The 14,050-nt window shown below is 34.4% G+C and overlaps 2 protein-coding genes, 1 long non-coding RNA gene and 1 other non-coding gene across 6 annotated transcripts; 2 read left to right on the top strand and 2 right to left on the bottom strand.

Moving 5' to 3' along the window:
• Window positions 1-4,095: 4,095 nt before the first annotated feature.
• LOC117132793 lies at window positions 4,096-4,671 on the bottom strand. Its single transcript, XR_004456367.1, has 2 exons — window positions 4,376-4,671; window positions 4,096-4,231 (listed from the first exon to the last, which is right to left on the bottom strand). It is a non-coding gene; the product is annotated as an uncharacterized LOC117132793 (long non-coding RNA).
• A 1,871-nt stretch (window positions 4,672-6,542) lies between these two features.
• Window positions 6,543-7,174, top strand: MIR824 (microRNA MIR824). Its single transcript, NR_120800.1, has one exon. It is a non-coding gene; the product is annotated as a microRNA MIR824 (primary transcript).
• A 3,160-nt stretch (window positions 7,175-10,334) lies between these two features.
• Window positions 10,335-12,428, top strand: LOC103861486 (GATA transcription factor 25). Its single transcript, XM_018657741.2, has 7 exons — window positions 10,335-10,656; window positions 10,742-10,822; window positions 10,923-11,056; window positions 11,644-11,751; window positions 11,840-11,945; window positions 12,056-12,115; window positions 12,198-12,428. The coding sequence occupies exons 1-7, from the start codon at window positions 10,405-10,407 to the stop codon at window positions 12,240-12,242; spliced, it is 786 nt and encodes a 261-aa protein (XP_018513257.1). The 5' UTR covers window positions 10,335-10,404; the 3' UTR covers window positions 12,243-12,428.
• Window positions 12,422-13,920, bottom strand: LOC103861485 (thioredoxin-like 4, chloroplastic). Of its 3 annotated transcripts, none has more exons than XM_009139198.3 (4): window positions 13,777-13,920; window positions 12,978-13,482; window positions 12,825-12,878; window positions 12,422-12,742 (listed from the first exon to the last, which is right to left on the bottom strand). In XM_009139198.3, exons 2-4 carry the CDS (start codon window positions 13,422-13,424, stop codon window positions 12,614-12,616), a joined length of 630 nt encoding a protein of 209 aa, XP_009137446.1. In that variant the 5' UTR covers window positions 13,425-13,482; window positions 13,777-13,920; the 3' UTR covers window positions 12,422-12,613. The 3 variants fall into 3 exon arrangements, with proteins under 3 accessions (XP_009137446.1, XP_009137448.1, XP_009137447.1); XM_009139200.2 differs by having other exon boundaries at window positions 12,978-13,418; window positions 13,777-13,871; XM_009139199.2 differs by having other exon boundaries at window positions 13,601-13,846.
• Window positions 13,921-14,050: the final 130 nt, after the last annotated feature.

Consider the following 14,050-nt stretch of genomic DNA (forward strand, 5'->3'; position numbering starts at 1 on the left):
TCAAACAAATTTTTGGCGCCTACATATTCGCTTCCCCACATAAATCATCTCTCGACGACTACATTAAGAAGCCAGCTCTCAGTCATCAACATATGAAATATAGTTTATTCTCTATTGTTCAAACTGTTTAATTTCTCTAATTTAAATCACTAAAGTGAAACAAACCCAAAGTTCTTTTAATAACACCACCATCACGTACGGTACTAGTCCACCATCCCTTGTCCCAAGCAATTGTACGATACATTTTGCTTCGAATAACAATATTCGTCGACCATGATATATGATATTTGAGTTGACATTTTAGTGTTCCTTAATGTGCGAATAATATTTTGCAGTTATTCACTTAGGCTTGAATAATATTATTCGTCAACCCTGTGATAAAACTAAAAGAATGATAATAGAGTTTGACATTTGGTTGTTCCTAAATGTGAGAATAATTCCCACTAACTTTAGCATAATGACACTCGAATAAAATCTTTCGCTACATAACTCAGCCGAGTTTTTGCAGGTGCCTAACAGATGTCAACTAAATTATACAATACATTGTAATGGACTAGTGGGAGTACTACTTATGATTTTCTATTGGAAATTTTTAAATTAAATCATTGATGTATAATGTTTTAGATTTGAAACTAACATTTTATTGACTTCAATTGATTAATGGTCAATCATCAATATGCGAGCTAGTATATATGACTAGTTTGGAAACCCCAATAATGAAAAAGGTGGTTTTAAAACCACTGAACTAGAAGACAGAGATGCTGTTACAAAAAAAAAAAAAAAAAAGACAGAGATGCTAGAAAGCTCTTAACACATTCTTTATAGTTGTGTATACTTATCATATCTCTTTCCAGCTGGGATCCTATCGATCATACAAACTTAGAAACATAACACAACGTCCAAGAAATTGTTGCGGCCAAGACCACTGAGATTGTGAAAAGAGCGTTGGTTCCAGAACTATTGATAGTTACCTCTGCCACGACAGTTTATTTGTTTGTGTTCGAGTAATCTTGTTTCCTGTTTTATCACTCCTAAATTATCGTTTCTCAACCAAGCACTATCCATTTTAAATTTACAGAATTTAAAGAGAAACCTCATTTAGCTAATTGACAAATCCATTCACAAATGTTATATATATATATATATATATATGAACAAAAGTAAACCTAAACGAACGTTTCAATAATTTTAATAGAATATTTGATAAAATGAACTAAATTTCTGGTGTGGCAAACTGTGCATTTAAAGTAGGTTATGTAATATTGAAAAACATGTTATACAAAAATATGTCACAGAATGGCTAACAGTCTTGATCATATGCTATTTTCAAACTTTAACTACAGATCCCCATTCATCATCATTGTGGTCGTTACATTTCTTATATTATTTTGTGGCAACCTGAAGTTCTCGTGGTTCTTCCGGCTTCACAAATATAAAAGTTTGTATGACTTGGGGTTGCGCAAAAAGACGAATACAAGTTGGTCCATAACACCATAAACATATAACCAAGTAGCTGGTGCAACGTGGTTCCTCATGCTTCGTATATTATAACTATATATATTTATATTTATACAATATTTTGTGTTTCTCTTGGTAGTGACGACTAAGAAAGTAGATATCAGTAACAATTTGAACGTTTTTTCTATACTTAAACTAGTGCAAGTTACAACACATCTTTATATGATCCGATTCATGTAACTAAAGTTTCTATATATCGCTTTTGCATTTAAATAATATGTACTATTTGAGAAACTGTTAACAAACGATATATTCCGTCACCTAACTATTTATGTGTTTCTTTACAAAATGATTTGGCAAGTTGCTTCGTCTGTGGCCTACTTGTGCCACATTAGATTTAATATTGGAAAATAAATCCAGCCTATACAGCCACTCATATTAACCATTAACGAACATATTAACCATATACCCATTAGTTTACAAAAAAAAACACCATATATACCCATTCATACTAACTCCATTACTAGGAAAATGCATAGATGATTAGAAACATAAGCGGCATATACAGGAGAAGCAAGGCTAAATTCAGTCATATATAGCTTTTAAAAGACATGAATGATTAGAAACCTTCGTAGAAATAGCAGGGAACCGAACTGATAAGCCAAATCACTTTTATTGGGAATCATGAAACACAGGGCTTGAGATCGGCCGTTGAATTTCAACTTGTGTTCTCCGTTTGCAACTTTGAAGATAATGACTATATATATATATTCAAATGTGAGATCTGAAACCAACAAAAGTCTTCATGTAAAATGACTAGTTAGTTAGACCGGAAGCAGGTATCTAAATCTCGATCTGTGAACGTGCTCATGAAATACTCGTAACTCTCAAGTATGTGGTCTATGCAATACAGATTTCTTGTTGTGCACAATTACGTCAACGAAAGAGTATCAGCTCGTTAGAACGGGATAGTTGCGAAGTACTCGATGAAAGTGGACGATATGCATGCAGAGCCGTGTTTAGAGGCTTTTGAAAAAGACATTTGTCTAGTTTCTCCAAATTTTGTAGAAATTTTAGAATTTCAAATTACAAAAAAAAAACTTTTACATGATAGTTAACATATTCTCTTAGTTAGATTTTTATTTTTATTTGAATTTGAATTGAACTTCTGTTTAAAGTAACTAGGTTTGTGATCATTTTTGCTATATTTTAAATAAAACTATAAATATTATACTTCTAAAAACTGTAAATATTTGATCACATTGGTTTTTTTTTTATGCTATGAGTTAGATTTATTTTATATATTTATGAGAATTTGATAAAGAAAAAATAATATTTCAATATATAGTTTATTATAGTTAATTTAAATGCTAAGATTTACATTTTTGATAGCTACCAACATTTCAATCAAAAATTATATCTTTGTATTTATATTATAAATTCATATTTTTTGTTCATGATTTAAAAGTTTTATTTTATAAAATTTTGGTGAAGAAAATTTAGAAAACGTTTATGTAATAAGTGTTATATATATATTATTAAAATTATATCATGTAAAATATATTTTTGAACTCGTTTTGGATCTCAGAAAACTTTTGCACGGTACTGTATGCATGCACCGACAGTTAATGACTCCAAAATGGGTAAGTAAAGTGGTCGATCGCACTCGTTTACTCTATAGGTGTCATGTGTTTGGCTACTTTCCCCATCCACATTGAGAACATAATTAACTTGGTGAACTGAGATTTCAGATTCAAGTTTTTCGTCAAAGAAAAACATCAAGATACATGCACTCGTATGTGTGACCTTTTCTGACCATGTGTCATATTTTTTAAATTATGGTTTTATAATAAGAATATGGGAGAAAATAGAATATGGGAGAAAATAGAATATGGTACACATAATAAGAAGAAAGTAGAGAGTAAAAAAATGGGAGGCAGACAGATCGGGAAGGAGCTAGAAAAGAGACGTGACCAATTTTGTATTCATTAAAGGAGACAATTAGTTAAAGCTTGGGAACTGTACGTATTTGGTCTATATGTTCAATTTTACTGTTCCTTTTTGCTTCGCGGAACTTCTTTTCTCTTCAATTTCTAGGTTCATAATTAGATCCACTGTTAGCTTAGCAATCGGTTAAGAAATGTTAGCCGGCCGACATACCCTAACAATATTTTATTTTTATCATTTGGGATAATTTTTTGTAATTTTTTCTATTTGAAGAAATGTTAACAAATTAAATTGTTACTAGAAAATGATAAATATATTCAAAATTTCTAAGCATATAATTTTTTAATAATATTAATCTGTCCAGTTATTGCCATATGTAGAATAAGAGGCCTTTCGCACTTCTTTTCTCTTCCTTTTTTTCCTTCTTCTGTTTGAATATTTCTAGGTTCACAATTAGATCCACTGTTAGCTTAACAACTTCCGGTGGCCTGGCCGACATACACTAACAATATTTTCTTTTTCTTTTTTATCATTTGGTATGATTTTTTGTGCAATTTTCTTTTCTACTTCCAGAAATGTTAACAAATCAAACTGTTAGTTGAAAATGATAAAATATATTCAAAAATTTCAGGCATATATTTTTTTTAATAATATTAAATTTTTCAATAAATAACGATTTTATGAGTTTTGATACAGTTGTAATTTTTATCGCATTAAAAAGCTAATACTTTTTCCTAACAATTTGAATATTTTTATATAAATTTTTTATTTATAAAAAATTAGTGATTTAGTGAAACGAAAAAACTAGTTATATGATTTCTATTAGCTAAAAAAACCACAAAGAAGTTGGAAATTAAGTAAATACACATAATGTGATAAGTTATGTGTCTATGAACAAAGATACTAATGTGTGGAATTTAGGATATGAGTTAATTATGGGGAAAATTATATATATGAGATGCAATTTCACATAAAAAAACTACATTTAAAAGAACAGTAATTGTTCTAAGTGATTCAAATTTGCATCAGTTATATAATTCAAAGTGAATGCAAAAATATATAAATGTGAGTGACCAAGGGAATGAGGAAGAACACTATATTTCTTAACATTTATTAATTTTTTTAATATTCATGAAGAATATATTTTTCTTTTTATTCATTTGTTTGTAGAGAATTATAAAACAAATCAATTCTTTATTAATTTTGATAAAAATTATTATTTTTCATCATTCCTAAAATTTAATTATTATTCGTTTTTATTGTTTCTGCTATGGCTACCAGTCACACTCAAAAACTTAAACTATGCGGAAATATTTATTTCTAATTATTTAAGGGATATTTAAAGCATAGGTTTTCAATTAGTGTTCCCCCAAGAATAAATACCGTAGCCGAGTGTAGCCTAGCCTTTGACCAAATGTAGGACGAAACTGAGCAATGTTCTGTTTTCGATAGATGAAGCACGAGCCGCCTGAGCTAGAGACTTTATGCCAGAATTAGAAGCCCTACATATCTCACTCAAATCAATTAAATCATATAATTATAATCAAAATCTAAATAATGCACTAATCAATAATTAAGTTATAAATTAAGCTCAGTCTTCATTGCATTACTCGTATAAAACCCTCTCTAGCTTCCCTAGAATTCTCCGTGCTCTATTCCCTTCGTCGCTCTCCCTCAATAATATATCTCTTGCCCTAGCTGCTTCTTCTTCTTCTTCTTCACGATCCGCTTCACATCATGCATCCCCACGATTAACGTTTTTTTTCCCGACGGTTACCATTGATTTTTCAGTGGGATCTCGTGACGGAAAAGTCATCATTTCTCTAAAGTTCTTAAAGGAGAGGAGTTCACTTCCTAAGCTTCGATTACTTCGTCCGTTAGTTTGATTCCGTGTATAATTCTTGTTTATTAACTTTCAATTTTACTTCACACACGACATTTTTTTTAGCTGAATCGTTTTCCGAGATCTCTCTAGTATTTTGAGAAGTCGCAATTATCATCTGATAGATCAGCTGCATGAGCATTACTTACCTGAATTTTATTAGCTGATCCAAATTTTACTGTTCCAGGAAAGATGATGGATTTCTTCTTTTGGTTTGCATGTGCAGATCGATGCTCATGGGAAGAGAGATTATCTCTCAATCTAACAGATCTGTCTCCTCTTCTCAGGTCCATTACTTTTGTTAGATGTACATGTTTCATAAGGTTTTAACAACCCTTGACTGTAGTACTTCTGTTGTGTTTTTTTTTTGGTATACAGTATCTGACTTTACAATAATGATTATCCTCGTCCTTCTACAGCTATTGTGATTATAATGATTTTTTTTTCTAGAAGTATTGTGATTGTCATTTGGTGATTGTACTCTTTTTCTTATTAACAGCTTAATAATAGTCATGAGCATATAATAAAAGCAACCATCGAAATTGATCCAAAGATAAAACACAGATAACAAAATGACTCATGTGTGTTTTTTTTAAATTGATTTTCTTGCATTTCTTTAGTGGTACCTGAAAAGAGTATTAAAGCATCATTATGAAAAAGGTTTACCATATACCCAAATTATATGAAATGTACAGATACATTTAGGTGGAGACATCTATCATCAGAGAATTAAAGCATGATCTTTGAGTTCCTTGTCAATAAACTTTGATTCTTCCTCGGTAACACTTTCAAACAACTATATGATAAGAGAATATGCCAAATCGACCCAATAAAATTCAAGGGTTTGAAAACACTTTGGGAACGATAGAGCCTAGACATCAGTATTGGATAGTTTCATCTGTGTGTCCTGGCCTCCAGATGTCCAAAGGAACGAAATGTATCTTTTTGAGAAAGCAATAGCTTGGATGGAAACTTTATGAGATAAATACAGGTTAGGTGCTTGCTTGAACTAACAAGGAAATGAATGGAGCTAACAAGGAAATGAATGGAGCTTGTTTCATTGAATAGAAATGATGAGTTTCTATTGATTAATAGCAATTCATTTTTGCCTTCAATGATTAAATAGAAGTATATTTTGCTGTTGCATAAACTAGTTAATTTAAATCTAAAAATTCATCTGCCTTTGTTTATGCAGTGCTACATTATAGATTTGGGGGCTGCCGTGGTTAACTAAACTGAAGACTGGCGCAGGTTCCCTCGAGTTGTCTTTCATGTCTAGACCATTTGTGAGAAGGGATTTTTTGTTTGCACCGTTCACCCCACTCTCAATCTGTAGTGAGTATTAAGGAAAATAGCTTGTTCAACATATCACACTACTCTTTTAGAAACAAAACTATATTTTAGATGCTTTTCCAGCTTGATATACGTTGTTTTGTTATGTATACCTGTATTCTCCCGGCTACCAAAACGTTAAGAAATAAGGTGAACATCTCCCCAAAACCTGCATCCAATTAGAAAGGTCTAGGTCACAGCCATTACTTGCTATCTCTCGATTAAGCTATTTTATTTCTATCATCATCATCAGATCATTCAGGAGTTAAGTATAAAATAAAATACATTAAGTCCATTCATGACATTTCTGGATGCTGCATACATAATATTTTGTTTTTGGACTATGCCACACTTCGGACAGACATTTTTCCTACGAGATGTCAAACCTCTGTCTGGAGTGTTAGAGGTATTTCATGATAGCTAAGAACTTGAATCTTGCACTACTTAGCTACACTAGTTTACTTCATAGTAAATAACTTGGGGAGTGGGGAAGGTGCTGGGTTATTAGTCCCTTCTCATCGATGGTCTAGATGTGCGAGGTGACTCTCATTGAGGTAAAAGAGATACGGTGACTATGGGAAGCATTCACCATAATGGTATTTCTTAAAGGTTAGAAGATTTTCAACTAGTGAAATTACGGTATAATTTCTTGATTTTAAATCAGTGATATGCTAATGCAACACTTGTGATACTTCCGAGTATAGCTGTGTGATATTTTCTTCAGGTTGAGTACACCACGCCATTATTCAAACTAAACCTAAACGATGGAAGCATGTCGGAATGACTTTATTGCAAGGTCCTTTGCAAAAACTGAAGAAGTGCAAGAGCTAAAGAAGTCAGAAAAAAAGCAATGACATTAAGAAAATATTGCTTGTACATTGAATTGATACACATAGCAATACTTGGTAGATTCTAACTACAAATGAAAGACTGTGTATATATACTTAGCCAATGCTTCATATAAATAGAATTACTTCTTATACATGGACTATACTATATCTCAGGACACGTATTAGTGTTGACTTCTTAATGAGTTTACTTAAGCCTGCGAGTTGAATGTTGAATTGAACATACAAAAATACAGTGCGGTTTGTTATAGAATCAGTTAAAGTTTTGAAAATTTTACCAAATTAAACTAATTGTTCCGATTTGATTTTAATTTATTTAATCAAAAGTTTCGAGTAATTATAATTACAATTTTTTTTATGCTAATTCGGTTTGAAATTTGGATATGGACCACCATATGGTATCTTGGTGCGAAACGTAATTTTTGAAACCGTAATCTAATTAAAAAGGGGATTAAGGGGCTCTCCAAGGGTAAAAAGGTAATTCAATTCCCTGATCCATCGCTGGCTATATAAACAGTTACCTGCAAAAGCTAGGGTATAAAAGCCCCAAATTTATTTTTTTCTCCGCGCAAAGAGACGAATCCTTCGCCATCGACCCAACGGTACCTCCTTCATTTCTCTCCACTCGTCGCCGGAGATCGGTAAACCTTCTCCTGTTGAGGTCTTTTCTACCTCCTAAACTTTTCAGATTCTCGATTCAACGATTTGAGTTTGATTCTGTTGGCAGATCGTACGTAATGGCGACGTTTGAGCTGTACAGGAGATCGACGATCGGGATGTGTTTGACGGAGACTTTGGATGAGATGGTTCAGAGCGGTACGCTGAGCCCTGAGCTAGCTATCCAAGTCCTTGTTCAATTTGACAAGGTTTCTTTTTTTATTTATTTCACTCAGATGTGACTGATCTTGGAGTCATTTGGTTTGCTTCTTTTGTTTTTAATGATATATATATATATGTGTGTGTCCTTTTGTAGTCTATGACGGAAGCTCTTGAGAGCCAAGTGAAGACCAAGGTGACCATCAAGGTCAGCTTCAGTATTGTTACGCTTTTGATCCCTTATTGTGAAATACTAAATCTTCTACTTTGTTCGTAACTGCTGTTCATCCACTTACTTGTAGAGACGAGTCATCGTTTGTTTTAGGTTTTGCTGATTTGAACCTGATGGAACAATGTTGTAGAGTAGAATGTTTAGGTTAACCTCTAACAGTGACACAGTGTCATTCTTCCTGTAAAGTCTTAAGCTTTTTTGGTGGCAAGTGGCAACTTGATTTAAGCTGTATGGGGTTTGTTTAATTATCTGCTGATGAATCGGTGCTTACATTGGTTTATCTCAGGAAATAGTAACATTGTCATGGATTCTATCAATATCAGTTTCTTTGGATATGCTATATGCGAATAATAAATAGGTTGTAGATGGATTAGATTAGGCTGTATGGATTCATTATCCGGTTTATAAGTGTAGGAGCTTACATTTAATACCTCAAGACTATCCAGATTAGTGTCAGTCCATATAGCTTGATCGCAAGTTATTGTTTGCTAGTGTTTTCGATGATTGACTTTAATTCTCTTCCAACATATTACCATTGCTGATGGTGTTTTTAGAACCAAATATTAAACGCTGCATTCAAGACTAGGCAGATGAAGCAACCAGATACTTAATCTCGTTTTTTCTTTTATTTTTTATTTTCTTGTACAGGGGCACCTGCACACTTACAGGTTCTGTGACAACGTCTGGACCTTCATTTTACAGGACGCGATGTTCAAGAGTGAAGACCGTCAAGAGAATGTTAGTCAAGTGAAGATAGTGGCATGTGACTCTAAGCTGCTCACGCAGTGAGAGATGTTAATTACCAGTAACAGAGAATACATGCTTACTCCCTTTGTAATAGATTTTGAGTTTTTTTTTAACCACTTTGTAAACTCAGCACTTGCTATATATGTTGAGCTCCGTTTGCAGCCAACAGTTTAGTCTATATGTAAATTCTCGGCCCAAAGACAAATGAGAGACTGTTTTGTTTCTATGAGAAAGTTACTTACCACTCATCTTGAGATTACCTTTCATTTTATTAATTCTGTTTGTGAGCATTTATGTTGGAATTTCAAATATTTTGGGTATTACTTAAACTCGAGTGAGCACCCGGAAAACTTTAAAATTCAAAAAACTCGAAATTATTTAAAATTTTAAACTATTTAAAATTTAAATAAATATTTTAAATACATCAATTTATATTTATTTCGATATGATATTTAAAAATATGTGAATCTATCTATTATTAATAAAAAGAGAAAAAATTATAGAATTTAGACACGAATTTATTATTTATTTGATCTAGCAATATAAAATATCACATCTTGTTAGTATAGGATTGGGTTTCGGCCCAAAAAACATGTAGATCATAACAGACGAACGGTTCACCTCTACCAATAGCCGTAAAGTATTCAAACTCGGATCATATAGTGTTATACGTTTTCGGATTAATCTATTCTATAGCATTAAGTTCATTTCTCCAAGCTGATCGAATAGCCGACAAGTTTATCAGAAAGAAAAAGAAAAAAAAAACATAAGGGACTGGATCCGATAATTCGAAAGTCTATACAAATGCCACACCTAAAGTATTATAAATGCAGTTTTGAGAAATTCGTAACAAGTGAGTCCGTAATGGGCTTTTGGATTACAAAATAGATATATAATCAAACAGTCCAAAAGGTTAATAGGTAAAATCCAGTGAGCGGAATAGTCGTCGGAAGGTTGCTGCGATTTACCTCTCTCAAGTCACCGTTTTACCGCCGGTGAATTTCCACAACGGCCAATCTCCCCTTCCTCCACACGCGCCGATCACACCATCTCTCTCTCTCTCTCTGTATTGCCCTCTTCTCCCATGTTAACTATCTCTACTTCCTCTCTTGCTGAAAGCTCTTCTCTTTTGGCAGTTCCCGATGTTTCCTCAACTGGAGATTAACCCTTATCAGATTGGTAGCACCCTTGGTGAAGACCATGTCTCTGCCTCCGCATCTCGCATTCCTTATATAGACGAAATCGCCAATCATCCTGAGTCTATCTACGCTGCCTCCGGTTTGATTCCCGACGGCTCTCAGTTACTAGATTCCCCCGCACCGGAAGGAGCTAATCAGCTGACGGTCTCGTACCGTGGTCAAGTTTACGTTTTTGATTCTGTGGGTCCTGAAAAGGTGAGTACTTTTGTTTAGATTACATAATAAAAGTGTGCACTTTTGTGTGTTTCTGACCTTTTTGGGGGGGAATTGATTTCGTAAGGTCGATGCTGTGTTGTTGCTTTTGGGTGGTTCTACTGCTGCTCCACAGGGGATGGAGATAGCTCAACAGAATCATCATATGGTTACCACTTTTGTTGTTTGTTTGTTTGTTTGTGTTCCAAGTTTTATACAATGGTCACTTCCATCTATGTTTTTTTTTCTTTTTCCTTCTTTTTGTTTAGCCTGTTGTGGAACATCAGAGCCGGTGTAGCCATCCGCATCGGGCACAGTCCTTGGATAGGTTTCGGAAGAAGAGGAGTGCTAGATGTTTTGCGAACCAAGTAAGATATGGTGTTCGCCAGGAAGTGGCTTTAAGGTCAGCAGATTTTTCATTCTCTTGTTTTACTTGTTTTTATTCTAGATTGAGGTGCTACACATCCGAACCTCTCTTTGATTTTCTCTTTAACCAGTTTGAGCTATAAGCCTAGGTGGGTACACTTAGTGTTGATGTAGCTTTTGCTGCAAGTGTAGTCTTAGCAAAATCCAAAAGGTTGAGTTGTATCTGTTAGGAAAATGGATTATGTGATGTTTACTTCTTTAAAAAGCATACTAGTATTCTTGTATAACTAAGCTGGAAAGTTTCTCCTTTTTCTTTGGCTATACTCTGGTTAATTAATAATTACTCACACTTATATGCTATGTGTTAAAAAGACCGCTTCTGTTCAAAGTACATCACTATTTTTGTTAAGTTTGGCGACTATGAAAGTGATTATGCAGTGGCTCAGGTTTCAATGTCCGTAGCTTGTTATATGAGAATATGTTTGTAGTTGAGCAGGATAGAACTTAGTTGTGGTTAGTGTCATAAGTAGCTCAAACTGAGAATAAATGACGTGTCTATCTCATCATCGAGAGATAGGATTTGTCACTTTTCCTACAACTCTGACTTTGTTTAGTCTTTACCAGAATGCCACGTAATAAAGGTCAATTCTCCTCTGCAACGACGGCTGATGGGGCTTATAACTCGGGCACAGACCAAGATAACGCACATGATGATGGTCGTCCAGAGTTATCGTGCGTTTTGCCTCTACCACTTAACTGTTTCTTCAATTAGTGCTCAATTTTTTCTTGCTCTTTAAATGTGAGTGTGTCTTACGTGTAGGTGTACTCATTGCGGCGTTAGTTCCACATGTACACCGATGATGCGACGTGGACCTTCAGGCCCCAGAACTCTCTGCAATGCATGTGGACTCTTTTGGGTTTCCAGGGTGCGTATGAATCTCCACAAAGTGATATAAATGCATCACCTACTCTACTCATTCTGTTTTCACATATACTATGTGCTTTTAACGTTTTTAAAATTGTTAAATTTTCATAGGGTACATTGAGGGATCTCTCAAAGAAAACAGAAGATAATCAGGTGGCAATGATAGAACCTGTAAGCATTTTATCCATGTGTGTCTCTGGTTTGTTTTACACATAAAAGGGAAAGCTTCATTCATTATTGTTTGAAACTGTAGGGAGAGCTTGGGAGTGATGCCGATGCTAACAACTCGAACTATTAACCTGCAACGGTCGAAGAACACTTTGCCTTGTTTTCTCTTGCTAATGGGGATAACTCTAATATGTTAGGTGATCACTAGATGATGTGATAAGAATCAGAAGATAGAAGAAACTCTTATAGTATTAGTTGCTCTTCTCTATGAATGTATCTTCTCATCATCACATATATTATAGAAACCTAAACCGAATCTCAAATCAAATTACCATATTAGAAAGAAAAAAATGTTGCATCTGTCTTATTCAGTATGATACTTGCAAGAAGAATGAGAGCTGTTTAGGCATCTTTACAACAAGTTTGGGGGATGTTGCTGCTGTTTAATACTATCGTTTACATCATTATCTATGATTTCAAAGAGATAACCAAAAGTGGGGTTTAATCCGATGTGCTTGAAGATTCAGAGGAAGTATATTTGGCTATAGAAGCGTCAATCCTCTCCTTGTCTCTAGTTGCAAATGCTTCTAACAGGACTCCATTTTTGTAGAAGTGGAAGAGAGGAACTGACTGTAGACATAGTAGTAAATCAAAACTCTCTTGTTGTGATTGTTGTTGTTAGATACCAAGATTGCAAAGAGGCTTGACGTACCTTGATACGGAGCCTTTCAGCGACTTCAGATTGTTCATCATATTCGTCTATCACCTGCAAAATCATTTGAGCAACTGATGAATCTTACTCAGCCAACAAGATGGAGTGTTGTAAACATGATGAAGTTTTATTCATACTGAAAAGGATACTAACATTATGCTTAAGGAAGATAACGGGAGCTTCTTGGTCACCAGATTGCTTGCAGAGCTTTGAGAACCCCTGCTCTATGTACTTACAACTACCACATGAAGGACGATAGAAATCAACCACAACCAAAGTGTTAGTCTCCTTGGCTTTCTCCAGGACTCTAAGAAGTTCATCATCTGTCTTGAACTCAGTGACACACTCAACCGGACATAGATCTTCTTCGTCTTCATCACTCAAGTCCGCTTGGATCTCCTGTCCTAAGCTATTCGCTCTCCACGTGCAGCTTTTGTTAATTATAGTCATGGATGAAGAAGAAGCTTCAGCTCTTAGAAACGACAATCTGACTTCATTGTTGCGACTGATCCATCTAGGAAATGCACTGGTTTCTATCGGTTTAACCAGTCCGTTGCCAAATCTTAGGTACTCCGGATGAAGAATGCTCTGCTTCTGCATTGAAAATGAGTGTCAAATCACAGTTCAGTTGGATGATTTGATCAAGTTTTGCCACAATCTGGAAACATCAAAAGAAACTATATTAGAAGAAATATATAAGCGTTTGTTACAAAAAGAACATGCAAGTGCAAACTCACTGAACAAAGAGACTAATCAGAAATGCAAAAAATACATACATTGAACAGAACCAATGTTGATACATGTTGATAAACATAGAGATTTTAATGGGCGTCTCAGAGAGATGAACATAGGAAACCCAAAACAAAACCACAGAGCATAAAATATCTGAGTTGTGGGCATCTTCATGTTAGAAAAAAAAGAGTAAATATTTGTGTTGGATTTGGACTCTTACCTGTGTCAGAGGATGGCTTGAGATTGAGAGAAGTAGATGAAGTTGAAGCACGGAAAACTCTTTGGAAATGGGAAACAAGAATCCTCATCCTCCAAGTTGGCAACTTTCTAACCACACAACAGAAGACCAGGTGATTATGGTTGTTGCACTGGGCCTTTACCTTAGTGGGTTTGGGTTTACACTCAGCACTTAATTGTCAACAAAATAGTAATGCCGGGTTCCAACAGTATCTCTCACATGTGCCTCTACCTGACATAGGAGTATTGTTGGAACC

The sequence above is a fragment of the Brassica rapa genome, chromosome A03 (genome assembly GCF_000309985.2).
Source record: "Brassica rapa cultivar Chiifu-401-42 chromosome A03, CAAS_Brap_v3.01, whole genome shotgun sequence".
Taxonomy (NCBI): Eukaryota; Viridiplantae; Streptophyta; class Magnoliopsida; order Brassicales; family Brassicaceae; genus Brassica; species Brassica rapa.

What these genes read in the sequence shown, in the direction of transcription:
- LOC103861486 (XM_018657741.2), top strand. Translation starts at nt 10,405, where the DNA reads ATGTTTCCTCAACTGGAGATTAACCCTTATCAGATTGGTAGCACCCTT. An exon ending in CTCAACAGAATCATCATATG is followed by an intron (nt 10,823 to 10,922) that starts GTTACCACTTTT and finishes CTTTTTGTTTAG; the next exon opens with CCTGTTGTGGAACATCAGAG. An exon ending in CGCCAGGAAGTGGCTTTAAG is followed by an intron (nt 11,057 to 11,643) that starts GTCAGCAGATTT and finishes AGTCTTTACCAG; the next exon opens with AATGCCACGTAATAAAGGTC.
- LOC103861485 (XM_009139198.3), bottom strand. Translation starts at nt 13,424, where the DNA reads ATGCAGAAGCAGAGCATTCTTCATCCGGAGTACCTAAGATTTGGCAAC. An exon ending in TTATCTTCCTTAAGCATAAT is followed by an intron (nt 12,879 to 12,977) that starts GTTAGTATCCTT and finishes ATGATTTTGCAG; the next exon opens with GTGATAGACGAATATGATGA. An exon ending in CTGAAAGGCTCCGTATCAAG is followed by an intron (nt 12,743 to 12,824) that starts GTACGTCAAGCC and finishes CTATGTCTACAG; the next exon opens with TCAGTTCCTCTCTTCCACTT.